Genomic DNA, 26,077 nt, shown 5'->3' with positions numbered 1-26,077 from the left:
AGGATAATAGAAGCCAAATCTTATTCAGAGAAACAATACTTTTTGGTGAATGGATGTATATCTATATGTATGATGAGGAATAAGATATTTGCATAGTTTCAAAGTACCTATCTACTAAAATAGGTATTAAGTATTGTACAAGGGGGAAAAGAATAGCATTACAATGAGGAAACCTGGCAGATACCACTTTACTCAGGTTGGTCAGATGATTAAAGTGAATGTCATTGGTAATGAGATAAATTGAAATCACCTGATAGGATAGCGGAAGACGAAGACAGCATCACTTCTGTGATACCCCTGCCCAAGGTGTGTAATCAGAATCCCATCATGAGGCACACCCAAATGAGGGACATTCTACAAAATAACTACCTTGCAGTCTTCATAGAGTGAAGATTATGAAAGTCAAGGAAATAATGAGGAACTGTTCCAGACTGAGGGAAAGAAAATATTTGATAAGCAGATGGTGTTCGTGCTTCTGAACTGAATCCTTTTGCTCTAATAAAAGACATTGTGGGCACAGTTTTCTGATTCTGGTGATTGTATTGTGATTATGTAAGAGAATGTCTTTGTAGGAAAAGTATTCAGGGGTCGTGTGGGACAGGTCAGCAACTCACTCTGAAATGGTTCAGGAAAATTAGTTCTTTGTGCTGTATTTTCAATCCTTGTATAAATTCATGTTTGTTTCAAAGATTAAAAAAAGAGAGAAAATGGAGGGAAAAATATCTGGTAGGCAAATGAACAAAAGACATGAATAGACAATTCATTTAAAAATTAAAATAGGTCTTAAAATATTTAAAAAATTCAGCATCCCTGATAATTAGAGAAATGCAAATTAAAACTGCAATGAAATATTCTCATCTGTCATGAGAAGGTTGTGGCTGAGTGAAGAGATTGGCAAATCTCCACCTACCCTTCCCAAAAGCAAGTGTAAATGCCATTCTGTAAACAAAAGGAATCAGGAACCCTTGGCGATGTGACTGATTTCAGAGTTGGGGCATATAAAGTACAAACAGCTCAGAAAGTGAAGTTGTGCCAGAGAATAAAGAAGTGGCTCAGAGAATGAATGGAACATGTCAAAAGGACACAGAAATTACCTTGAAGGGACTGACGAAAATGCAGACAATTTAAAAACAAAATAAATAATTATAGTAATGTAATATAACCCATAGAATAAAATAAGTCATGAATAACTAAATGGAGAAGGAAAAATATTTCCTTAGAGTAAAATTCTATTTAATGTATGTAGATGGATTGATGGGTCTAGAAAAATCACCATTTGGCAGCCACCAGTAATGGTTTCAGGCAAGAGTTTTCAGTGTTTGATAAAACTAGTTGCAAAATGATGATGGGAAACCTGGTATTACTACAGGCTCCAGGTATCTCCCCACAAGATACTTAACAATGACAGAGGGAAAAAGTAATTTTACAGTTACTGGCAAACATGGCCTTAAGCAAGAGATCAGGGTTAACACACCAGTGACAGGACAAGCCACCATCGGGTGTGTACGTCCTCATAGGGGTCCACTGAGAAGAACAGTGTCATACCTGTGGTTTCTTGTCAAAAATGTATAACCTGAATCTCAGCATGAATGTCATACAAACCCAAACTGGCAAGTGTTCTACAAAAATAACTGGCCTGGACTTTTTTAAACTCTGGAAAACGAATGAAGAACTATTTCACAATTAAAGGCGACATAACAGCTACATACATGGTATGATCCTGGATTTAACTCTGGATCAGAAAATAGTTTTTGTGCTGTAAAGAATACAAGTAGGGCAGTTAATGAAATCTGAAGATGGTCTGTAGATTTTAGTATTGCATCAGTGTTGAGTTTCCAGTTTTCATAATTGCACTGTGGTTATGCAAGGGCACATCCATGTTTTAGGAAATACACACTGAAGTATTTAGTAAAGGTACATCATCATATCTACAACTTACCTTCAAGCATTTCAGGAATCTATCTATCTATATATACTCACACACATACGTAAACATAAACAGATAAAGATAAAGCAGATGTAAAATATTAACAGCTTAGAAAACAAGGTGTAGATTATGCAGAAATTCTTTGTACTATTTTTCTAAGTCTCATTAAGTGAAAAATTATTTCATAATTAAACTATTTTGTAAAACTTTTTTTTTTTTTTTTTTTTTTTTGAGATGGAGTCTCGCTCTGTCACCCAGGCTGGAGTGCCGTGGCTTGATCTCAGCTCACTGCAAGCTCCATCTCCCGGGTTTACGCCATTCTCCTGCCTCAGCCTCCTGAGTAGCTGGGACTACAGGCGCCCACCACCTCGCCTGGCTAGTTTTTTTTTGTTTTTGTATTTTTTAGTAGAGACGGGGTTTCACCGTGTTAGCCAGGATGGTCTCGATCTCCTGACCTCGTGATCCACCCGTCTCGGCCTCCCAAGTGCTGGGAGTACAGGCGTGAGCCACTGCGCCCGGCCTGTAAAACTTTTTTTAAAAATCAAAGATTTTTTAAAAATCTATGATTTTTTTTTTTTTTTTTTAAAAAAAAAAAAAAGCACTCCTGGCTGGGCGCAGTGGCTCACGCCTGTAATCCCAGCACTTTGGGAGGCCAAGGTGGGCAGATCATCAGGGGTCAGGAGTTCGAGACCAGTCTGGCCAACATGGTAAAACCCCGTCTCTAATAAAAATACAAAAATTAGCTGGGCTTGGTGGTGGGCACCTGTAATTTCAGCTACTTGGGAGGCTGAGGCAGGAGAATCCCCTTGAACCCAGGAGGCAGAGGTTACAGTGAGCCGAGATCACGCCATTGCACTCCAGCCTGGGCAACAAGAGCAAAACTCTGTCTCAAAAAAAAAAAAAAGCACTCTGTCATGGTTTAGTTTTATTTTTGGTGCTACATAAAGTAATGGTATGTCTTAATCTCATGCTGTCATATTCAATGAAATATGTATATTGTATTTTATGGAATGTATACTAGAAATACGCTGTTAGGAACCAGTTTTATTTTATATTTGTGTCTTATATCTACTTTGTAACCTTGGGTGATATACTTAACATGTCTAATCTGCAGTTTCAGCACATGAATAGTAGTACATGTGTTGTAAGGTTGTGGAAAGTGTGAGATAAAAATTAAAACCTAGCAGATGTCTCAGCACTTAGTAAATGTTCAATTTTGTATTTATATAAAAGTGGTATTTGTAAAATAACGAATTTAAGTCAAAGAAGCAGGATGTGCATTTGCTCTGCTGCCTTGCATATCAAAGTGACATTCCAGAAAAGGAGGTGCTGCGCATACTGGTATGTGGGTCCATTGGGGAAAGTCTGATGGCTAATAGCTTTTAATAAGCTACACTGCCCTTAAGGTCAGAAATAATGTGAATAAGACCCGTATGCAGTTTTCCTTCTTTCAAACAACAGTGTATATTAAGGTTATAGTGTTTGAGCTGTTCAGATGCTGGATGGTTTAAGAAGGTAGATTCATTTCTGAGATGTGTTTCAGCAAAGAAGTATGATTTTCACATGAGTCTCCAAATAAGACAGCTAACGTTTGAAAGGATTTTAAGAATAAATATCATGTATCTTTTTTTTTTTTTTTGGCCAGGAAAAGGAACCTCTTCGCGTAATACCACTTAAAGAGGTTCATAAAGTCCAGGAATGTAAGCAAAGGTAAGGAACCACTCTGACTTGATGCCTGGCACAACTTATAAACACAGAGTAGTGCCTTAGTTTGAGGAATGTACTTACAGATTACATTTTTCCTTATTAATTGTGGTTATTTTTAACTCTTTATAGTTGAGATACTCTGGAATTTTCAAAACCCTCAGATTAAAGTATTGAACTGTTTGTTCATTTGAAAACTAAAAATTAGGAAAGAATCCTTTATTTGTTTCTTTGAAAACTAAAAATACTGAAACAGCTTGTTAATGGAAAGGAATAAATTTAATGTGAACAACTTATGGTTAGACTCTCAGGTTTGACAAATTGATGTATTCATTTTAGTGTTTAAAAGATGCAGTAGAATAGAGCTTTACAAAGATGCAGTAGAATAGAGCTTTACAAAGATGCAATAGAATAGAGCTTTACAAAGATGCAATAGAATAGAGCTTTACAAGAAAATGTGTTAACTGTGACCGTGTTTCACCAAACTGATGACTGAAAACTCTGAACTTTAAAGTTGCTTTATGAACTTTTTCTAAAAGTAAAACTACATAAAATATGTAAAATCTTACATGAAAATAAATGGGAAAAGATAATTTGGATTTGTCAAATCAGTACTTTACCTCCTTTATTTATTGACACATACTGGGTACTGGGTAAACAAATGAAAGAGAAACTGTCAAACAACTGCTATTTTACTATAATTGGATTTTTTTTTCATACAGTGACATAATGATGAGGGACAACCTCTTTGAAATTGTAACAACATCTCGAACTTTCTATGTGCAGGTAAGATACTTATTTGGCAATTAATAGATCCTAGATCCTCTTGACAAGAAATTAATAATTTTAGAGGTGAAATAAGCATAAATAAGCACTTGAGGTTAAAAAAATATGACAACTGTAATTCACCAGCTTAATAAAAGGGTACTATATATAGAGTTATTGGTGGGGTTATATGTTCAGGAAGTGGGAGTATTTGTTATGAATTAGTGAACTAGAACTAAGTAGAGAAAGGGAAATGCTTTTAATTTAGATGTTAAGTGTGTACTTTCAAGTTGAATTATTTTTGCACATATTTTAGAATTTTGATTTTTCTATTATATCATTTTTTGGTAACCTTATTAAAAAACCCCATAGTAAAAGTAGACAGTAGATCTATATAGTTTCGCTAATAGTAGGCATCCTGTATTTAAATTGTACTTTTTGCATACCTCATTGAATTATTTAAATGGAAAATTTTAAAAAACGATTTGGGCCGGATGTGGTGGCTCACACCTGTAGTCTCAGCACTTTGGGAGGCCAGGGCAGGCACATTGCTTGAGTCCAGGAATTCAAGACTAGCCTGGGCAACATGGCAAAACCCCATCTGTACAAAAAATACAAACATTAGCCAGCTGTGGTGGTGCAGGCTTGTAATCCTAGCTACTTGGGAGGCTGAGACACAAGAATCGCTTGAACCCAGGAGGTGGAGGTTGCAGTAAGCTGAGATCGTGTTACTGCACTCTAGCCTAGGTGACAGAGACCCTATCTCAAAAAAAAAAAAAAAAAATCAAAGGATGATTTGTTTTTGTTTTATTGAAGTTAAATATGCTTGTTCCAGAAAACTTGGAAAATATAGAAAGATTTCAGAAAAATGTGCTTTATAAATCACTCAGTCCCACATTGAGGCAACCATTCTTAGGATTTTGCTCCCTTTCTTAAGGTATATATTTTTACAATAGGTAGGGTCATACTAAATATAGTGTTATATCCTATTTGTTTCTTATATTGTTATTTTTTTCCCATGTCATTAAAAATTATCTGAAAACCTTTTAGAACTGCACCATACTCTATTGTATTGATTTCCACTAGTAAATTGTTTCTGTATTACTCTGTTGCTGAACGTTCATATACATAGTTTTTGTACATTTATTGCAATAAACAATGTGATGAAAAACATCTTTGTGCATTACTTTGCCTGAATTATTTAGGGTAAGTTTCTAGATCGAGATTAAGTATCAGAGCATGACCCTCTCTGTTTTGTCAAATTGATTTCTAGAATTGTATTTCCATTAGTAATGAATGAAGTATACTCTACCTTTGGCTACTTTTAGTTTTTTGGTTTTTTTTTCAAGTCTTTGTTAATATTACTTATTCAAAAATATCCTGCATTTTAAATTTTTTCATATTTCTAGATTCTAGAAGTGTAAGGGATTCTAGAATCTAGAAACAAGAGGCAGTATATCTGCAGCCCACTTGGGGCCTTATTTAATTGGATTAATTTCATAGTAAGGTTTAAAATTCACATTGAAAGCCAGACCTATCTGTCAATACTTGTTGTAGGCTTTAGGGTACTGCTAGAAATTATTTCCAGAAAAATAATATGTAAAAGAACGTCAGAATTTTTAAAAATTACACAACTACATAAATATTCTTGTAGCGGATTCAGACAGTGTAGCAGTAGATAGAATGAAATAAGAAGGGTTTTTCTTTGCCTTCCTCCTCTCCTTGTTTTCTCTCTGGAGGTATTCATTATTGACGCCTTTTGATGGGTCTGATCTTGGCATTGAAATGCTCAATTTATGTCTCTGCGTAGTTAAGACCTAGCAAAACCTGGCTTTAAAAAAATGATTTCCAAATTTTTTGGAAACAGTTGCCTTAGAGTGATTTTGTTGATGACAGTATTTAAGTTACCAAAATAAATACATTGGCTTTATAGAAGTGGAAGGTGATTTTGAGGAAAAATTGTTTGAATGAGGTCTCTTTTCCTTTAGGCTGACAGCCCTGAAGAGATGCACAGTTGGATTAAAGCAGTCTCTGGCGCCATTGTAGCACAGCGGGGGCCCGGCAGATCCGCATCTTCTGTAGGTTTCCTGCCCTCTGGGGTGATACTCCCTTGGGTGCCCCCCATCCTGTTAAATTGTTTTCCTTCCTCTCTCCCAATCCACCTGGTTTCCTTCTTTATTGAGATTTATTTGCATGTTGACTTTTATACCAGTTGAACTTGCAAAAAATAATGCATTTCTAATTTAATGCTTCCTTGTAGTGTTACGTATACATAACTTTCTGTGCATTGTATTGTGTTAAATGCACAAGCAGGGCAACTAAAGAATAAACATTTCCTTGCTTTGTTTTAGGAGTTCTTACTTGTCAGTAGCTCTAGATTTGACATAATTTGACAGATTCTTAATATGATGTGTGGCCTGATCATGTAAGACTTTTAGTTACACAGTTTTGTGAACATCTCAATTTCCTCTTTACTTCCTCTGATTTCAGTTCAGGTTTTTTTGTTTTGTTTTGGTTTTTACCTTTGGCTTAACCATGCCATAAGATCACTGAGCAGCTGGGGCCTTAAATGCAGTTCAGTGCTCCCAGTGTTTCCATTTCATGTTTTAATTCTCATCTTAAAACCTGCTTTAGAAGCCTGCTTCTGAAAACTACCATAATTATCTTTGTGGTAGTATGGTAATAAAATTGAAATGCAACTAAACATTCTGCTCAGACATATTTTTTAAAAGATTTTTCTTGTGTTCAAGTACATAAGAATTAGATTTGCCTTTGGAATACTTTGGCCACTGATCTCAGATCTGAAAATTTAAAGTATCTTAAAATGTAACACTGCCATCTGCAGCAAGTAGTCTCATATGTAGCATGATAGCCTTTATTATCTAGATTTACTATGATATATATGCTAGATACTTAGACTTTTAGTATTTTTTTCTGATAGTATAATAATACTGCCTTTTATTTTCTGGTAGTGATAACTACAGATAATAGAAATCAATGTTTCTGATTTCTTAACTGTTGTCATTCTCTTTATATCCTTTTTGAAATATCTAAGAAGTCACTTTCATAGATGTTCATTTTGTAACTGCCTGTATTTTATGTGACTTTTTCAGCAGTCAAGTATGAGACTCTGCAAAAACAATGTCTGTTGGGAAGAGGAAAAGTTGGAGAAGGATGTTTGTGTTTTGTGCTTTGTGGTGGGGGCAAATTGGACTATCTAGCTATGACTGTCAGCAGAACTTTCTCTTTTCCTCCCTCTACCCAGTATAGGTTAACTCTAATCTTAGCTTTGCACTGTGTTCCAGATGCGGCAGGCCAGAAGGCTGTCGAACCCTTGTATACAGAGGTATACATCAAGAGCTGGTGAATGCAGCACGTATGTGGGCTCTCACGCAAACGTGCCTTCTTAGTGGAGGGCCCAGACTTACTCACTACTTACAACTGGTCATAGAAAGTTGAGTTAACCAAACTGCCTTTTGCAGTTATCGTAACTGATTTTGTCAATACTAACGCAAACTGTTTCACTGTAGTCATCAGGTTGGATATGTGTATTTAAAAATAAAAATAAAACATACAACTTTACTAACAGAAAGAGACATTAACATATAAAAATTAATATACTCAACTGCTGCAAGAGTTTCAATTTCTATATTTTATGTATTTAAAAATTTTTAAGATATACTATGAAATGCACCATTGTTCTAATAATATATGCAAACTAATGCATGCATATGCATTGGATAAACTATACATTACTATAGTTTGCATGGCATTTAAAAATCTCTGAAATTTAGCCGTTAATAGGAGTCTGTAGTGTTTTGGTAATTTGTAGCACTTTGATTTCAAAGGCACTGGTATCATAAATGAATATAATATACTAGTACATAGCAATGTATTTAGAATGGTCATATTTAAGGATATCTTCAGATTTGATCTAGTTAGAAGCATATTGAAATTAACATTCACAACTGATAATTATTTCACCACAGTTTAAAATATGATAAATGTGTACCCTTTGTTACCTTTAAAATATTAAGCCATATGAATATGTGACCTATTCAGAACTAAAATTAAGTATAAAATGAAAAGACTGTGTTATTATTGGTTGCAGTGAAATTCAGGGAAGTAAAAACTAAGTCTTATCGGCAAAATAATGTTTGAAAGATGTTGATTCGTGCTTATTAAAGAAATATGGCCTTTCATTGTTAATAGGCTATATTTTCATTTTTTTCATTCTAAAATATGTGAGATAATTCCTAGTGTTGACTGAGAATATACTCTTAAATAAAATGATACAGCCAGGAGGTTCTCTTTTAAACACAGTTCAGTTGCAGCTGGAACACTATATTTCAGTTTAGGTTGGCTGAATCTTCAAAGTGTCATAGGCTGCCAAATTCGGCTTTGGTGACGGAACTGGTTTCCTAGTGGAAATGGTTTTTGGCTATCATTGCTTTAAACTCACCTCTAAAAATGCATTGCTTTGGGAAAGAACTTGCACATTTATGCTGCATGGCTTCTGCTGCTGCCTTGTGTGTGTGTGTGTGTGTGTGTGTGTGTGTGTGTTCTGTTTTTCAGAGAATCAGGTCTCACGCTGAGTTACTAACCTGGTCATTAGTGATTGACTGTGTCTGACTGCCACTCCTTTTTGCAGGAGCATCCCCCCGGTCCTTCAGAATCCAAACACGCTTTCCGTCCTGCCAACGCAGCCGCCGCCACCTCACATTCCACAGCCTCTCGCAGCAACTCTTTGGTCTCAGCCTTTACCATGGAGAAGCGAGGATTTTATGAATCTCTTGCCAAGGTCAAGCCAGGGAACTTCAAGGTCCAGACTGTCTCTCCAAGAGAACCAGCTTCCAAAATGACTGAACAAGCTCTGTTAAAACCTCAAAGTATAAATGGCCCTCAGGAAAAAGATTGTGACCTGGTAGACTTGGATGACGCGAGCCTTCCGGTCAGTGACGTGTGAGGCAGAAGTGCATGGAGTCTGCCTGCCTCTGCTGTCCTCAGTTTCCTTTCATGAGGCTTCTAGCCAAAGATGGTAAAGGGGAAAATGGTTTTTAGTGCGTATATTATACTGCCTCTTAGGTGTACTCTTTATAAGCTGGTAAACCAAGAATCTAGGGAGTGGCCAAACTAAATATAATTTCTTTAAAAAAGAAAGAAAAGGAAAAATCCAAAATATCTCAGTATCATCTGTCTGAAGCATTGCGTGTTCTCATTCGGGTGGTAACAATGTATGTGTAATATTTTTTTCCTAGTGATTTTGACAATTTAAATGTTTAACAACTTAAAACATTAAAAATGCTTATTAATAACTTTGGTCATTTAAAAAATGCCACAATGACTTCCTATTAAAGGTTCAATATTTACACATTGTTATTGGTCAATATTACCACATGAAATATATTGCCAAACCAAGATACCTAAACTCATGATGTCTGTGGTGCTGTAAAATTTATACAACAATGTGGATGATTTTGAAATTATAACCATTTTTGATGCCCTGAATCTTGAGGTGACTTATTTTGCATAGAGGATATTATTAGACCAACAGTAAGGGTTGTGGGTTATATCAGCGTAGAGAAAAGAAGAAAACTAGAATTCAAACAACTGTGTCTTAGACATTTGTTTGAAAAAGCTTCATCAGGCCTTGGAGCAGTCAGTGCTTTATTCAGCAAAAATTATTTGGTAGGAAATTTTTGGGAGATCTGATTTTCTTATCAAAGTTTTGTAAATAGTTCTTATTTCTATATTTGGATTGGTGAAAGACCTCAAGTTTATATGTAAAGACATAACTGCCCTTAGTCATGAAATTGTTGTGACCTCTACTTTTTGTCACTGATAGCCTATATTCAAGTGCCTGTGTTTTTTCATCTTGTTTAGGAATGTTTTGAGATTAATGTGCTTAAAAGTCCTACGTGACTGGTTTTAAACATTGGGATAAAATTAATTTTCAGTAGAATAGTTTAATGTGTTAAATAAGATAGCATTTTATGTTAGAGATACCAGAATGCTGGTATTCTACTACCTGTGCAATATATTTGTTTTAAAAAACAAATTCGAGAATACATTTAATCATAGGGATATAGATATAAGCACCTCTCTAAAGAATCTTTAGTTTCTGGTGTTGAATTATAGACCAGTTTGAGTAAGTACCGTGTGGTTTTTTTTTGAGACGGACTCTCGCTCTGTTGCCCAGGCTGGAGTGCAGCGGCGTGATCTCAGCTCACTACAACCTCCGCCTCCTGGGTTCAAACAATTCTCCTGCCTCAGCTTCCCGAGTAGCTAGGATTACAAGTGCGTGCCATCACACCTGGCTAATTTTTGTATTTTAGTAGAGATGGGGTTTCACCGTGTTGGCCAGGCTGGTCTTGAACTCCTGACCTCAGGTGATCCACCTGTCTCAGCCTCCCAAAGTGATGGGATTACAGGTGTGAGCCACCGCACCCGACCCATAAGTACCGTGTTTGAGGTTCAGTCTTAAACATTTGCTTTAAGAAAACAGTCTTGAATTTCACATGCTGCTATTTTTATATTTTGCCATTTTACAGTACTGTTTTGTTTTGAATTCATACATATCACTGAAAATTTCTCGTTTTCATTTTCTTAGATGACTTCTTGTCTGAGACAGAGAAAAACTTTCCTACTACAGCAGTGGGGTCCAGAGGTTAAGATATATTAGAATTATACAGTATCGGTTTAAAAATCTGTATGCATAAAGAATGCACCACTCAACTTTTTTATTCATAAGCTAATATTTTTTTAAAGTTATATTAAGGTTTTTTCTCTTTTGCAGCTACATTTGAAAGTGATAGCGTAAAGAGATTTTAATGAGTTATCACTTTTTCTGCTGATATATTCATTATAATGGCTTTTTTGAAAGTTCCTTTTTCATGAACACACCCGAGAAATCTTAAATATAGATACTTTGCAATATTTCTAATGCTGTTTAATTTTGGTACAGCTTCCACATTGCATGTTCATTTTAGCACATTTTGGTATTTGCAATTTGATATATTTCATGGTGGCAAAATATTAGCTCTATTTTGGGACATTTAAAAATAGAACTATCCTTGTTCAATAGCATAGGAAAATGTTCTTGTGATTGTCAGGGTCTCCTAATATTTATCTCAATTCTTTTATAAGTCTATGGAAACTATTTAATTATTTTCAAACGTACACACTTTTCTTGTAAATATGTCACATCTGAGTTCAAAAAAAATACTTTGAATACCTTAATATTTGCTGCGTTTTTTTTCTGTATATATAACATGTCTTCTTTCAGAATGGGAATATATGTGTGCCTCCCAACATTTACTGTTAAAGTCTGTTATCTTTATATGTCAAACTGGTTGAACACTGTAATGACTTGAGAATAAACTGCACAGAGTTTATTCTGACTTATTTCTCATTTTGTTTGGTTCAGCCCGTGTGTGAACAAGTAAATACAATGATTAGGGATGTGTTTGGTTAATTGACTTTAGTTTACATATTTAAGGACTGAGTAATTATTTGGTCATCTTTGCAAGAATAAGAAACTTCAAATCTGTGAATTCTCAAGGCATCCCTTCATGTGAAATTATAGAAGGAAAAATGGTTTTTTTTTTTGATAGGAGAAAGAACTTGCTTATTTTTCTTAATTAAAAAACACGTTTTCTTTTTTTTTTTTTTTTGAGACAGAGTCTCGCTCTGTGGCCCAGGCTGGAGTGCAGTGGTGCGATCTCAGCTCACTGCAAGCTCCGCCTCCTGGGTTCACACCATTCTCCTGCCTCAGCCTCCCGAGTAGCTGGGACTACAGGCGCCCGCCACCTCGCCCGGCTTGTTTTTTGTATTTTTAGTAGAGACAGGGTTTCACTGTGTTAGCCAGGATGGTCTCGATCTCCTGACCTCGTGATCCGCCCGTCTCGGCCTCCCAAAGTGCTGGGATTACAGGCTTGAGCCACCGCACCCGGCCAAAAAAAAACACGTTTTCAAAAGCAAAATTATCATACGTCAGCCTCAGAGCATTTTGTGAATCATCTGGGCTGCTTACAGTGCTCCGTGATTATTTAGACGGCATGATGTAAGGCGGAAAGCAGAGGGCATCTTAATCTCCGGGTGGGCAGTTGAGATGCACGCAGAAAACTGCCAGGCCTTAGAGGCTGCTCCTTGCAAATGTTGCCTATTGGTGATAAATGTTCCACGTCTGTTGCAGTGAACACCATATACAGGGCCTAGTGCAGTGCTTGGTGCACAGGTAAAGCTTAAATACTTCTCCAGTGAGGACAAGGCATTAATGTAGAATGTGTGAACATTAGAGAAAAGTATATACCTATTTGTTAGATAAATCATACTTTTGAAATTCTGGAATATTCTTTCCTTAAAGCAACTTGCCTTCAATGGTTCGAGATACCTTCTTTTGCTTGTTGTGTCCAATCCATTGTCAGATCCTGCTGCTTTTCCCTGGCATGTTCATACCTTGTCCTCTGAAATTTAGCCAGCAATGACTTTGAATCAGTATCTCTGCTCACCTATTTATGTCCTGTTGGGGCTCTTCTGGACTACCCTATTTCTGTCATTGTGCAGCTTAGGTATCAAAGTAGACATCTTCATCTGTTGGTTTTTCCTGAAAAGCTGAATGACATCTTAAAGATGAACTAGGCCAAGCCCCCACCTTCAGTGCTAACTGAGATAGATTGAGACCCCAGAAAGGAGGAGGATTTGCCTGGCCCATGGGGCACATTAGCAACGAAGCTGTAACTGTTGGCTTCTCACTGTACTTGGGAGCATCATTAGGATCTATGCTCAGGGTGTAGCTAGAGTAATCCAGCCACATATACCAGGTTGCTTCCTAATAACCTATGGCATTCCGCACCTCCTCTCCAAAACACATTGGCTTAGTGTTCGTTTTTTTTTCTTCTCAGTCTCTTTTTCTGAAGGCCATTTGTTGTGTGAAATGCTTTATTCGTCTTAGATCCTCAGATCTGTTGAGTCAAGTGACTTGTGAATGTCTAGCCATGCAACAGCAGCGTATGTCCTTCCTGTGTGTGTTCTAATATGCTGCTGCTAAAATGGATGGAACACATTTGCCCTAGAATGCAAGGACCTTGAGGTTTGTGTCTGCATTTTACCTGCATTTAGGTTTTTCTATAGTTCCGTTAGACCGTGGATATGTTTATGTTTGGTACCCCTTTATTGCAGCATGTTCAGCACTTTCAAAAAGGGGAGCATTTAGTATTTGGTTCTATTTAGGAAGAGCTTTTAATTATTTCCAAGAACTTATCTAGGTTTAGCAAATGAGGTTTTAATTTTTTAATATGTCCTATCTATTTTTCTAAAAGATTATTTTCTTACCAAAAGTGCCATTGCATGTGTAAGCCATGTTTTCTTGTTCACGCCAGTCATGGGAGGTGCTAATAGCCTGGGTAACAATTTCAGTCATACTTGTCCAGGAGCCTGCTTCCTTGAAAGTGACTGATGTTCCAGTGTTCCTTTCTTTCCCATTTTGTCTTGGACACCTGATTGTTACCATGGTGTTTGTCCACTGCTGCTATAGTCTTGTTGATGCTGCTCCAAGTAAGTAGCTGTGTTTTATGGTTACATAAGTTTTATTTAAAGCTTATTCCTGGACAGATTTTGTCCATTTTTGAAAATATCTAACTAATTTGACTAGTAGAATTAGGCTAACAATACATGGTTCAAGCAAAAATACTGCCTTTTGTAATGAAACTTTCTTCTTGCCTAGTGTCTCATTGGTCTGAATATAATGGCTGTCTTAGACCCGGCGTCCTGGCGTCTGTCTTCAACTCTAGTTCTGCTGTATGTGACTTTAGGCAAGTGTCTGTGTTTTGGAACTTAACTTTCTATGTTATATAAAATGGAATTGGATAAAAGCTATCTCTGTCTTGGTAATTATTATTAACTGATGCAACTTATTTTTTTTCCTTTGAAAAGTATTTTTAATGTTTTTATCCTAAACCCAAAATAAGGGAAAGTTGGAAACATTTTTGCTTTTTAACAAAAAGGAAATCCCTTTCTTAGCTTTTCTTTCACTTCTAGTTGCAGTTCAGGAATTTTCAGTAAGTGGTGCTTGTACCTTTATCAAAAGTTCTGTTAACAGTTGGTGAGGCAAGACATATTTGTATCAAAAATGCAAAGATATGACTAGCTTAATACTAGGTCTCTGTTTAGAAGTTTATGTAGGATTTGTGTATGTTATCTATTTTTTAAATGATTAAATTGTATGTTTTAAACCTCAAGTAAGACACACGTTGAAAATACTGCTGAATTGAGGCTAGCATTTACAATTTTGATTGATGAAATCTGTATTTTTTGATATATTTAATAGTGCCTTACTGTGGTATATTCATGTGGTAACAGCACCACCTTCTGGTTATATCATTGCTAAATTTAAAATTTGGTAATTTGGAGTCTTTGTTCATTGCCTCCATCATAGAAAATTAGAGAAGATATGTGATTGCCTAGGATAGTTTTGAAATTAATACAAAAGTTAAACCAACATTTAAAAATTACAATTTTTTTATATATAAATGACTGTAGGTTCACATGTAGTTGTAAGAATTAAAACTTTCCAAACTTTCAAAATGGGGAATATTTAGTATTTGGTCCTATTTGGAAAGAGCTTTAATTATTTCCAAGAACTTACCTGGGTTTAGAAAATGAAGTTTTGGTTTTGAAATTATGTCCTAACTGTCAGTTTCTATTTCTGTAAGAATAATGTTGACCCACACGCCTGTAGTCCTAGCTATTCAGGAAGCTGAGGCATTGGAACACTTGAGCTTAGGGGTTTGAGATCAGCCTGGGCAAAATAATGAGACACCATCTCAAAAAGAAAGAAAAAGAAAAAGAAAAGATATTGTGTACCCTTTACTCAGTTTCCCCCCAACAACATCTTGAAAAACTAATACAGTATTATAACCAGGATACTGACACTGATACAGCCAAGATGCAGAACAGTTCCATCATCACAAAGGCCCCTCCTTGTTTTCCTTTTTATAGTCACATCCATCTCCTATTCTACAGGTTTGGAAACCGACTTAGCCACTTGTCCAGAGTCACATTAGACTTGAAATGTATCTTTCTGATACCAATGTTTGGGCTCTTAACATACTACTTCTACTGTCTCAGTAGAAGTCTTGCTTCCAGATTACTAAATGAGTTGAATTCAATCTGTTTTCAACATTTCTAGAACCATACTATTTCAAATGACAGATTATTTATACATACCTTTAAATTTAACATTTGAGAATCAATAGGTAAGTATCAAACTACAACTTCCCTGAAATTTCAAGCCCCGACATTCGATAAATAAGGTTGCCAAAATAAATAGTAACAGATTAAAATAGCCTTAAGATGCTGGATTCTTGCTTTAGAAATAGCTATAGGGCCTGGTTATAAACATAATCACTTGGTGTAGGCTAACAGGGTTTTACCACGTGGAGAAGCTTTGACCTGTTGGAGTTGGGTCAATTGGTGTCTTCAGTGGACAACATGCAGCACACAGGAGGCCTAAGAAGACGACAAAGATGTCTGCAAGGAATCTGCCAAAATATAAAGTAATATGTGATAAAATCTAGCATGGAAAACTACAGTAGCATGAAAAACTACATGTCAGAGACCGAGATGGCCCATGGGTGATGATGGAGTGGGTAAGATGAATGTTGTGATGGAGAGGGCCTTTTGGGGGGTCCCATAAGAAAAAGAAGTACTTCTAAGTAAAAGCCATGTGACTATAAATTTCTAAATGTTGCAGGGGTCCAAAGTGATGGAGAAAGTTTAAATTGTTCTCTTAAGGCTCCATTGCCTCTTTCCCTCCCAAACTGTGGTGTGTATACCTCTCATGCACGTTTTCTTTAGCGGGGAGGAAAGGAGGTGATTTAGGGAATTTTCCATTGTCAGGAATTTACAACAACCTTTTTATTTTTATTTATTTATTTATTTTTGAGACAGAGTCTCGCTCTATTGCCCAGGCTGGAGTGCAGTGGTGCGATCTTGGCTCGCTGCAAGCTCCACCTCCCGAGTGCACGCCATTCTCCTGCCTCAGCCTCCTGAGCAGCTGGGGCAACAGGCACCCGCCACCACGCCCAGCTAATTTTTTTTGTATTTTTAGTAGAGACGGGGTTTCACCTTGTTAGCCAGGATGGTCTCTATCTCCTGACCTCGTGATCCGCCCGCCTCGGCCTCCTAAAGTGCTGGGATTACAGGCGTAAGCCACTGCGCCCGGCCTTTTTTTGTTTTTTTTTTTTGTTTTTTTTGTTTTTTTTTTTTTGCCTGTCTTTGGTACCTTATCTGGATCAGATATGGCAAGTGAAAGGAAGGGAAGAATTAAGGATAATGACAAGGTTTTTGGCCCCAACAACTAGAAGCCATGAACTGAGGTAGCAAAGATTGCAGGTAGAGCAGGTTTGATGGAAAAGATGATGATTGCCGTATTGTTCGCAGTATTGAATGTTAGGGTTGACATGTCAGACATCCCAGTAGAAATGGCAGGCAGGCATTTGGATATGCAGATTTGGAATTGAGAGAAATTATTATTGGAAATAAAAATGTGGGCGTCTTCAAAGTATTAGGTGCTATTGAAAGCTTTGAAACTGGATGAGATCACCTTTAGAGAGAATGAAGATGAAAGAAGAAAAAACCATGGAATGAGCCCTGGGGCACTCCAATATTAAGAGCTTTGGAAGAGGAGGAGGAAGTAGCCATGACACATGAGGTGGTGTGACCACCACGTCAATAGGATATTAAGAGTACGTAGTGTCTTAGAAGCCAAGTGAAAATGAAGCAAGGAGAAAGAGGTGATCAGATGTGTCAAATGCTGCTCATAGGTCAGGTTTAAGAGGCAGCCTGAGAAATGCCCATTATGTTTAGCAACATGGACAGTACAGATGTCATTGGTGATCTTGCCAGGGCCTGTTCTGATGGAGTGGTGGTGACAAGTAGAACTCTTTTTGAGGAGTTTTGCTGCAAGAGGACTGGAGAAAGGTGATGGTTGCTAGTAGCAAAAGTAGTCTTGTCTTCTTAAGATAGTGGCTTGGCCAGACACAGTGGCTCACGCCCTTAATCCCAGCACTTTTGGAGGTCTAGGTGGGAGAATAGCTTGAATCCAGGAGTTCAAAACCAGCCTGGGTAACATAGCAAAACCCCATTTCTACAAATATACAAAAATTAGCAGGGTGGTGGCGTACACCTGTAGTCCCAGCTACTTGGGAGGCTGAGGTGGGAGGATCACCTGAGCCTGGGGAGGTTGAGGCCACAGTGAGCTGTGATAGTGCCACTGCACTCTAGCCTGGGTGATAGAGTGAGTCACTGTCTCAATAAATAAATTAATTAATTAAAAATTGGTGGCTTATTTGTTGATGAAATGACCCAGTAGGAAAAGAAAGATTGATGATGTATAAGAGTACAGAATTGTTGGGACAAGTCCTTGAGGTGAGATGAAATGGAAGCTAGGGCACAAGTTGAAGACTTGACTTCTCCAAATGCACAGGTGTTTATCTGTGGTAGGAAGGCACAGTATGTGGTGCAGCCACTGGTTAAGTGGGTAGACGTGGAGGGGTAAGTCTCTGAAAGTCTCTGCCGTAGTGTCAATAAACTAGGAAACAGAATTCTCAACTGCAAGTAAGGTGGGGAAAGGTGTGAAGGGTATGAGAGAATAGATGTCTAGGATTGTGGAGAAAGAATGGACTAGGGACATTTAGGATATTCCGAGCAGCACTGAAAACCCACTGAGTTCTTTGTGTAAGAATGACAGTGTTCAATAACTGAAAACTGGTCATTTTTGTCACACTCCTGACTTCAGTAGAAAAGCATCTAGTGCAGGAGTGTCCAATCTTTTGGCTTCTCTGGGCCACAGTGGAAGAAGAAGAATTGTCTTGAGTCATACATGAAATACACTAACATTAATGATAGCTGATGAACTAAAAAAAAAAACAAAAAAAAAAACTCGCAAAAAAATCTCATAATGTTGCCGGGCGCGGTGGCTCAAGCCTGTAATCCCAGCACTTTGGGAGGCCGAGACGGGCGGATCACAAGGTCAGGAGATCGAGACCACCCTGGCTAATACGGTGAAACCCCGTCTGTACTAAAGAATACAAAAAACTAGCCGGGCGACGAGGCGGGCGCCTGTAGTCCCAGCTACTCGGGAGGCTGAGGCAGGAGAATGGCGTGAACCCGGGAGGCGGAGCTTGCAGTGAGCTGAGATCCGGCCACCGCACTCCAGCCTGGGCGACAGAGCCAGACTCCGTCTCAAAAAAAAAAAAAAAAAAAAAAAAAAAAAAAATCTCATAATGTTTTAAGAAAGTTTACGAATTTGTGTTGGGCCGCATTCAAAGCAGTCCTGGGTCACATGCGGCCCATGGGCTGTGGGTTGGACAAGCTTGCTCTAGTGATTCCCCATGCTGCTGGCTTGTGGGCTGAGAAATATTTTATCAGGTTAAAGAAGTATCCAACTATTCATATTTTATTGAGATTTTTTTCTTAAGTGAAGAATGGTGATTGAATTTTGTTACGTATCTTCAATTTGTCTGGAAATAATATTTTTATCCCTCTTTAATTTGGTGAAAGCTATTAATCCAGTTCCCAATATTTAACCATCATTACATTTCTGGAATAAATCCCATTTGGTCAAGATAGGTATTTTTAAAATCTGCTAGATTTTGTTTGCTATTAGGGATTTTTGCATGAATATAAATCATATTGGTCTGCATTTTTCTTTGGTGTAGCTCTAGTCTTTGTAGGTTATGTGGTGTTTTACTAGCTTCATAGAAAATGCTTGAAAGGGTTTTTTTGGGTTTTTTGTTTGTTTGTTTTAATTTTAAGCTGTTACAGAACAGCTTCAAAAGAACTGGTATTCTAGGCTGGGCCCAGTGGCTCATGCCTCTAATCCCAGCATTTTGGGAGGTCGAGGTGGGTGGATCACCTGAGGTCAGGAGTTCGAGACTAGCCTGCTCAACATGACGAAACCCTGTCTCTACTAAAAATACAAAAAATTAGCTGGGCATGGTGGCAGGTGCCTGTAATCCCAGCCACTTGTGGGGCTGAGGCAGGAGAATCACTTGAACTGGTGAGGCGGAGGTTGCAGTGCGTCAAGATGGTGCCACTGCATTCCAGCCTGGGTGACGAGTGAAACTCTATCTCAAAAAAAAAAAAAAAAAAGAGTTGGTATTCTATACTCCTTAAAGAGTTAGTGGACTTCCCCTCAGAAACCCTTTCAACCTGGTGTTCTTTTGAGGGTGTGCCACTGACAACTTCCTCATTTCCTCTATGAAAATTGATATGCTTAGGCTTTCTATCTTTTCTGGGGTCAGTTTTGATCAATTATATCCATAGAAAATTATACATTTTATCTAAGTTTTTAAATGTATTTGCTCAGAGCTGAGCACAATATACAGAACTTATTTAAGGAGAAACACATTACTGCAGATCCCACTTTGTTCTTCAACTCAAAATATACAACTGCTGTGAAGATTGCTTATATGACAAGTTGTGATATCTTCTGATTTGTACCTGGCAGCAATGTGATCACAAACATGCCACCAGATTAAAGTGGTAGTACTCAGGTAAGAGGAGGCCATCCAAATTAAATTTAGGAGTCTTTAAAAAATTATCAAAATTCAATGTAAAAAGTATAATCTCTTGAACATGTGGTCCCTGGAGAACATGTCTAGGTTCCCCATTTGAGAAACACTGTCCTAGTGAATAGCATTTGAACTTCTTAGCCTATGTTCATGGCCCTTCCATGTCCACCTTCTCACACAGTGCTTCTGTGTATATCCTGCACTCCAGTTCAAACAAACCTTTTCATCTCCCAGTTTCCCACCTTCCTGCTATTATTCGTGCTGTTTCTTCTGCCTGGAATGCCACTTTCCTAATAATTGTTGCCTGTTAATTCCACCCATCCTTCAATTCTCACCAAAATGCCACTTTCTCCTTGAGGTGTTGGAATTGCTTTCTCATCTTTCCCATCATACAAGCCATGGTGACCCCAAAACACCTGATTCCTTTCTCCCTTCCCATGCCAATGTTCAGTTCAGTTCATTGGAACGGAATTGACTTTAAACTTTTGCTCTTAAACTTTGGGCTGACTAAATAGCTTTTCTCCTTTCACTGTAGTGCCTTTTAAAAGCCGAAGATTTCAACATTTGGAAGAGATTAGAAAATGAAAACAGTCCAAATGCAGCTCTTTGTTGATTAGATTGGCCCAAAGGGGATGTAAATAAGCAAAATGCAAATGGATTCTAGTAGTAATGGCCACTGTATAAGCACTACACCAATGCAGTGGTTTCAGCAGCTCGTCCTGGGCCCCTTTCATACTTATGCATGTTTGGTTTTACGTTTAATTTCAGGTGCTAACAATCACTTCGTGGGCTCCTCTTCAGTCTGCTGTGAGAGAAATTAATCCTAACCCCCTAAGGCAGTGGTTCTCAAAGTGTGGTCCCTGAGATCAATGATGTCAGCATTACTGAGAACTTGCTAGAATGCAAATTATTGCTCCCATCCCAGTCCTACTGAATCAGATTTTCTGGGATTAGGACAGGCAATCTGTTTTAACAAGGCCTACAGGTGATTCTGGCACCCATTAAAGTTTGACATCGGCTGGGTATGGTGGCTCACACCTACAATCCCAGCACTTTGGGAAGCCGAGGCGAGAGGATTGCTTGAGTTCAGGAGTTCGAGATGAGCCTAGGTAACATAGTGAGACGTCGTCTCTACTAAAATTCAAAAACAATTAGGCATGGTGGTGCATGTCTGTAGTCCCAGCTACTCGCAGTGGGTGCTGAGGTGAGAGGATCGCTTGAGCCTGGGAGATGAAGGCTGCAGTGAGCCCTGATGTGTCACTGCACTCCAATCTGGGCAACACAGTGAGCCCCTCACTCAAAAACAAAAACAAAAACAAAGTTTGAGATCCTCCGCCCTAAGATATCCATTATCCATTACATGTAAGGAATTAACTTCTCTCCTATGCGTCTAGAATGGCCTTAGTTACATAATATCTTTAGAACCGAGAAAACAGTTACCTAAATCACTGCCTGTGTTCTATGGTTCAGATAAAGAACCCACTGAGAAAGCCTTTGTACATGAACTGGCTCTGACCAATTAAACATGAAACACAGGTTGGAATAAAAAAATTTCTTTATTTGATGGTCTTCCATATAGACAGAATTTCATCAGTAATCGAAGAAAAGTGGTAATCACATATAAACACCAACTAAACTGTGAGCTTTCTGACAACGGAAAAGGAAAACGTTGAGTTCTAGAATAGCCCTTGTTGTTTGATGCAACTAACCATATCACCTTTTAGAGCTAGAGAACCTTCCACGTATTAAATGTTTGGAATCTTTTATGATGTGGATTCTGCTCCAGGTGATACTGAGTAACGTGGGGACCAATGTCCTTCACAGGTTTTGTAGAAGACTTTTTAGGTGGTCTTCCATATTCACCCTTAGAAGCGAGGATAACCCTTCGAGTGTAATTCTGTGGAAATGATTTCCCTTAACTTCCCTGTCTGTCCATTTCGTGAGCTCCTCTGTCTGTCCATTTCGTGAGCTCCTCATTACCTTCCATGACTCACTTTGCCATGTGACACGGAGCCTCCCTGGCTCCCACTGCTGGTACTGACCATTCCTTTCTTTGGTCTCTGTGCTATTGTGGACACAGAGCCACCATCGCTGTTACTGTACTAGAGTCTTTACTTTTTTTTTTTTCTTTTGTGAGCCTAAGCCTTCCTCAAGACAAGAATCTTTGTTTTGTTTAAAAAAAGAATAGCCTTAATTTTTTTTCTGATTTTACAGTGAACACCCTATTGTAGAACATTTATGTAAGCAAGAAGAAAAGAAATAAAAATAATTTGTAATTTCATCAAGAAATGACCTGTGTTGACATTTCAGTGATTGTACTTCCAAGTCTTTTACTAAATGTGTATGTAAATAGCTTTATTTGTGTGTGTGTGTGTGTGTGTGTATAAAAATCTGTAGCCTCTGTAAACAAGCCAAATATCACACACACCACACAAAACAATACAAGCAAAAATCCCCAGACTTCTCATGACTCGACTTTATTCTGGATGGCTCTTTGTGCTTATTTACACATAGACATTGGCAAGTTGACGTATTTGGGACCATGCTCCATATGTTGTTTTGTAGCCTGTTTTCCATGCAGCAGTATGTTACAGACACTCTTACTTATCAATAAATATATATGGACACCACTATTTATAAAGGTTTAAGGTCTTCCCTTGTGTATTTATACAGAAAAAAAACTTTAACCATTCCTATATTGGACATTTTGATTGTTTCTACTTCTTCACTATTTTAACAATACTGCAGGCCATGTCTTTTCTCCACTAGTGATATACTCCCAGGCATGGGTTTGTTGCTCTCAAAGGTATATGCGCTTCCTATCGTGGTACTGTCAAAAGACCTAGGAAGGATATACTAATTTACGCTCCCATCAATAGTGCATGAGAGTGCAGGCCGGGTGGGGTGGCTTATGCCTGTAATCCCAACACTGGGAGGCTGAGGTGGGGAGATCACCTGAGGTCAGGAGTTTGAGACCAGCCTGACCAACATGGAGAAACCCTGTCTCTACTAAAAATACAAATTTAGCCGGGTGTGGTGGCGCATGACTGTAATCCCAGCTACTCGGGAGGCTGAGGCAGGAGAATCGCTTGAACCCGGGAGGGGGAGGTTGCAGTGAGCCAAGATGGCACCATTGCACTCCAGCCCGGGCAAGAAGAGCGAAACTCCATCTCAGAAAAAAAAAAAAAAAGAGTGCCCATTTCCGCACATCCTTGACAGTACTGAGTTTTGTCCATACTTTTAATTTTTGGCAGTCTGATTAAAGAAAAATGGTATCTTGTGATTTTTATTTGTATTTCTTTGAAAACTATAAGGTTTTTTTAAATGTTAACTGAACATTTCTATTTTATCCTTTGTGTAAATTGCCTGTTTTTATCTCAAGTTTTTCATTGCTGTTGAAGTTTTCTTATTGAGATCTAAGAATCCTTTGTATATAAACATAAATCTTTTTTCTGTATTTACTTACCTTTGTCCTGTACTGAAATGTGACTCTTGTTCATCATTTGTCTCTTATTTATGGTTATTTTAAGTTTCTTTTTGGATTTTGCCTTTGTTATCACACTTAGAAAGTAATTTGCCACACAAAGGTTTTATATATATACTTATAATACTTTCCAATACCTTTTTTACTTCTAAAAGTTAAATACGCGTGGAATGATTTTGGCAAATAGCATAAAGATCTAATATACTTTTCTACCTCATCCCTGAAATTGAGCCAGTTTTCTCTATGCTATTTGTTTTTAAAATCTATTTCTCTCATTGATTTGGAATATTAGGCACTAATTACTTACATTGGAGTCCATTTCACAACTTTTTATATCATTAATATGAATATTTCTCTATAGTATTATATATTAGTAATTATTTATATTTTAATATCTGATAGAAATGTTTTTCTATTCTCAGTATTCTTGAACGTCCAACTGCTTATTTTGAAGTTCCAAAAAATTCTACTTTTAAAAACTTGGAATTACATTAAGTTTGTAATATTGTCAGGATGCTTGTTCCTGTAAACCTGAGATGAAACTTAGAGTCTAGCTGTCTTAGTACATTTGGGGTGCTGTACAAAAATATCAGACTGGGTGATGTATAAACAACAGAAATCTATTGCTCACATTTCTGGAGGCTGGGAAGTCCAAGATCAAGGTGTCAGCAGACTCGGTGTCTGGCGAGGGCTGCTCTGTGCTTCATAGATGGCTCATTGTTGCTGTGTCCTCACATGGCAGAAGGGGTGAAGGAGTTCGCTTGAGCCTCTTTTATAAGGGCAGTAATCGCATTCATGAAGGTAGAGCCCTCATGGCAATAACTCCCCAAAAGGTGCCCCTCTTCCCAAACGCTATCACATTGGGCATCAGGTTCCATATGCATTTTGGGAGGACACCAACAGTCAGACCATGGCAGAAGATGTGTTTGGTGACTCTGTGGACAGAGGATTCTACCATCTAGGGATCTCCCAGGTAACTGTTTGTCTTTAGAGGAAGGAGATTTGCCTTGAGGAACCTGTGTACATGGAAGGAGAGGAAGACTGGATTGGTGCTCTGACGATAGAGAAGGCTGTGAATAAAATCTGCATTTTGAAGACAGGAAAGACAAGAAGTGTTGTTCTTCAGGACAACGGTGGCAGAGTGGGGCACACAGAAGAGCATTGTCCCCATTTCTGTGGCACCTGGTACAGACAAGAGCCAGAAGGGCTGCCACCCGTGACATGCCATTGGTCACTCCAAATCAGTGGTGTGCAGGGGCTGGCTCCTGAGACCCAAATGCTAAATTTTCAAGATTTTTCCAAGCTGGTTGTTAAACAGAACCATTATTAAAAATTAAACTTATACAATTAAATGAGTTATGTGAGGAACAAAGGTAATGAATATTCAAAATTCATCATTCGTTAGTCATTTTACTACACCTTACTACAATCTATGCTTATTTATGTCTGTTGTTGTCTGTATGGTGGAAATACTATGTAATGATACGCTACTGTGCATGCTTCCTAATTCCACATTCAGTGATGGCAAGCTTGACACTGGCACAGTGGGAGTATTTACACCATGGAAATTGGCAAATGCTACAAATTAGGACTGGATTGATTGTTTTCCTGATTGTCTAGAGGAGGGGCTGGCAAATTTTTGTGTAAAGGACCAGATAGTGTTTTAGGCTTTATAGGCCACACAGTATCTGTCACAATGACTAATTCTGCTCTTACAGAGCAAAAGCATAGAAAATACCTAAATGCATGAGTGAGCCTGGGTTTTTGTACTAACTTTATTTGTGGATACTGAAATTTAAATTTCATATAATTTTCATGTGTCGTGCAATACTATTCTTTTGATTTTTTTGCAATCATTCAAAACTGTAAAAACCATTTTTATATGGCAGGCTGTAGAAAATCATGGCACACACTGGCTTTAGAGACTCTTATTATTTGTGAATAATATGCTACATCTCCCTTGTATCAGTAAAATTTATAATAAACTTTTTCTTTTTTTTTTTCTAGAGAACTGGTTGTTAAATATTTGCCAGCATACCACCACTTCAAGTGTTTTCTGAATTGGGGACATGGGAGGAGGGAGTCCAGCAGTACCCTGGGGAGGAAGCCGTACCCTCTCCCATGAACCACTGGCACTGGGGGCACGGTGAGCTTGCCCCTAGAGGGTTTGCCAACAGCTGACTTGAACCACTGCAAAGGAAGGGCAGAGGATTCCTGTGCTTGTGTGATGTGGAATACTCTGGGGACTGTCAGAAATAACCCCGGAAACTATAAGGTAGCGCCAAGGTCCTGCTGTCATGTAGGAGGGGCCTATGAGCTGGTGAGGTTTCTGTATCTGCAGATGAAGGAGTTGGAAAATTCCAGTTACATAATGTTTTTCCCATCTAGGAATATTATGGTATGTCATTCCATTTAGCCAAGTCTTTATTTGAATCCTTCAGTAATTGTATTCATGTAACTCCTGTATTTGTCTTGTTAAGTAAATTCCTAGGTAGTTACATTGATTTTTTTAAAATGTTAATATTTATTTATATTTTTATTTACTTTTTCTGGCTATATTTTTGGTTCTATAAAATTTTTTTTATTACTTTTTATCTGTTTATTGCTGGTCTATAGGGAAAC

The 26,077-nt window shown here is 37.9% G+C and overlaps 1 protein-coding gene across 12 annotated transcripts in view; it reads left to right on the top strand.

Annotated features, from left to right (window-relative positions):
* The window catches only part of PLEKHA1 (pleckstrin homology domain containing A1), a 59,213-nt gene extending 47,423 nt beyond the window's left edge, over positions 1-11,790 (top strand). For 5 of the 12 annotated variants that reach the window (XM_033180366.1, XM_033180390.1, XM_033180381.1 and 2 more), the window contains 6 exons: positions 3,573-3,637; positions 4,354-4,417; positions 6,385-6,474; positions 7,510-7,572; positions 7,702-7,772; positions 9,048-11,790. In XM_033180366.1, the coding sequence (XP_033036257.1) occupies positions 3,573-3,637; positions 4,354-4,417; positions 6,385-6,474; positions 7,510-7,572; positions 7,702-7,772; positions 9,048-9,258 (564 nt within the window). In that variant the 3' untranslated portion in view covers positions 9,259-11,790. Of the gene's footprint in view, positions 1-3,572; positions 3,638-4,353; positions 4,418-6,384; positions 6,475-7,509; positions 7,573-7,701; positions 7,851-9,047 lie in introns of all 12 variants that reach the window. The other 7 variants (XM_033180397.1, XM_033180455.1, XM_033180404.1 and 4 more) reach the window with 6 other exon arrangements.
* Positions 11,791-26,077: the final 14,287 nt, after the last annotated feature.

This window comes from Trachypithecus francoisi, unplaced genomic scaffold (assembly GCF_009764315.1).
Source record: "Trachypithecus francoisi isolate TF-2019V2 unplaced genomic scaffold, Tfra_2.0 Contig01579, whole genome shotgun sequence".
Classification (NCBI taxonomy): domain Eukaryota; kingdom Metazoa; phylum Chordata; class Mammalia; order Primates; family Cercopithecidae; genus Trachypithecus; species Trachypithecus francoisi.
Note: the sequence above shows the minus strand (reverse complement) of the source record. Positions and strands in the feature narration are given on the sequence as shown.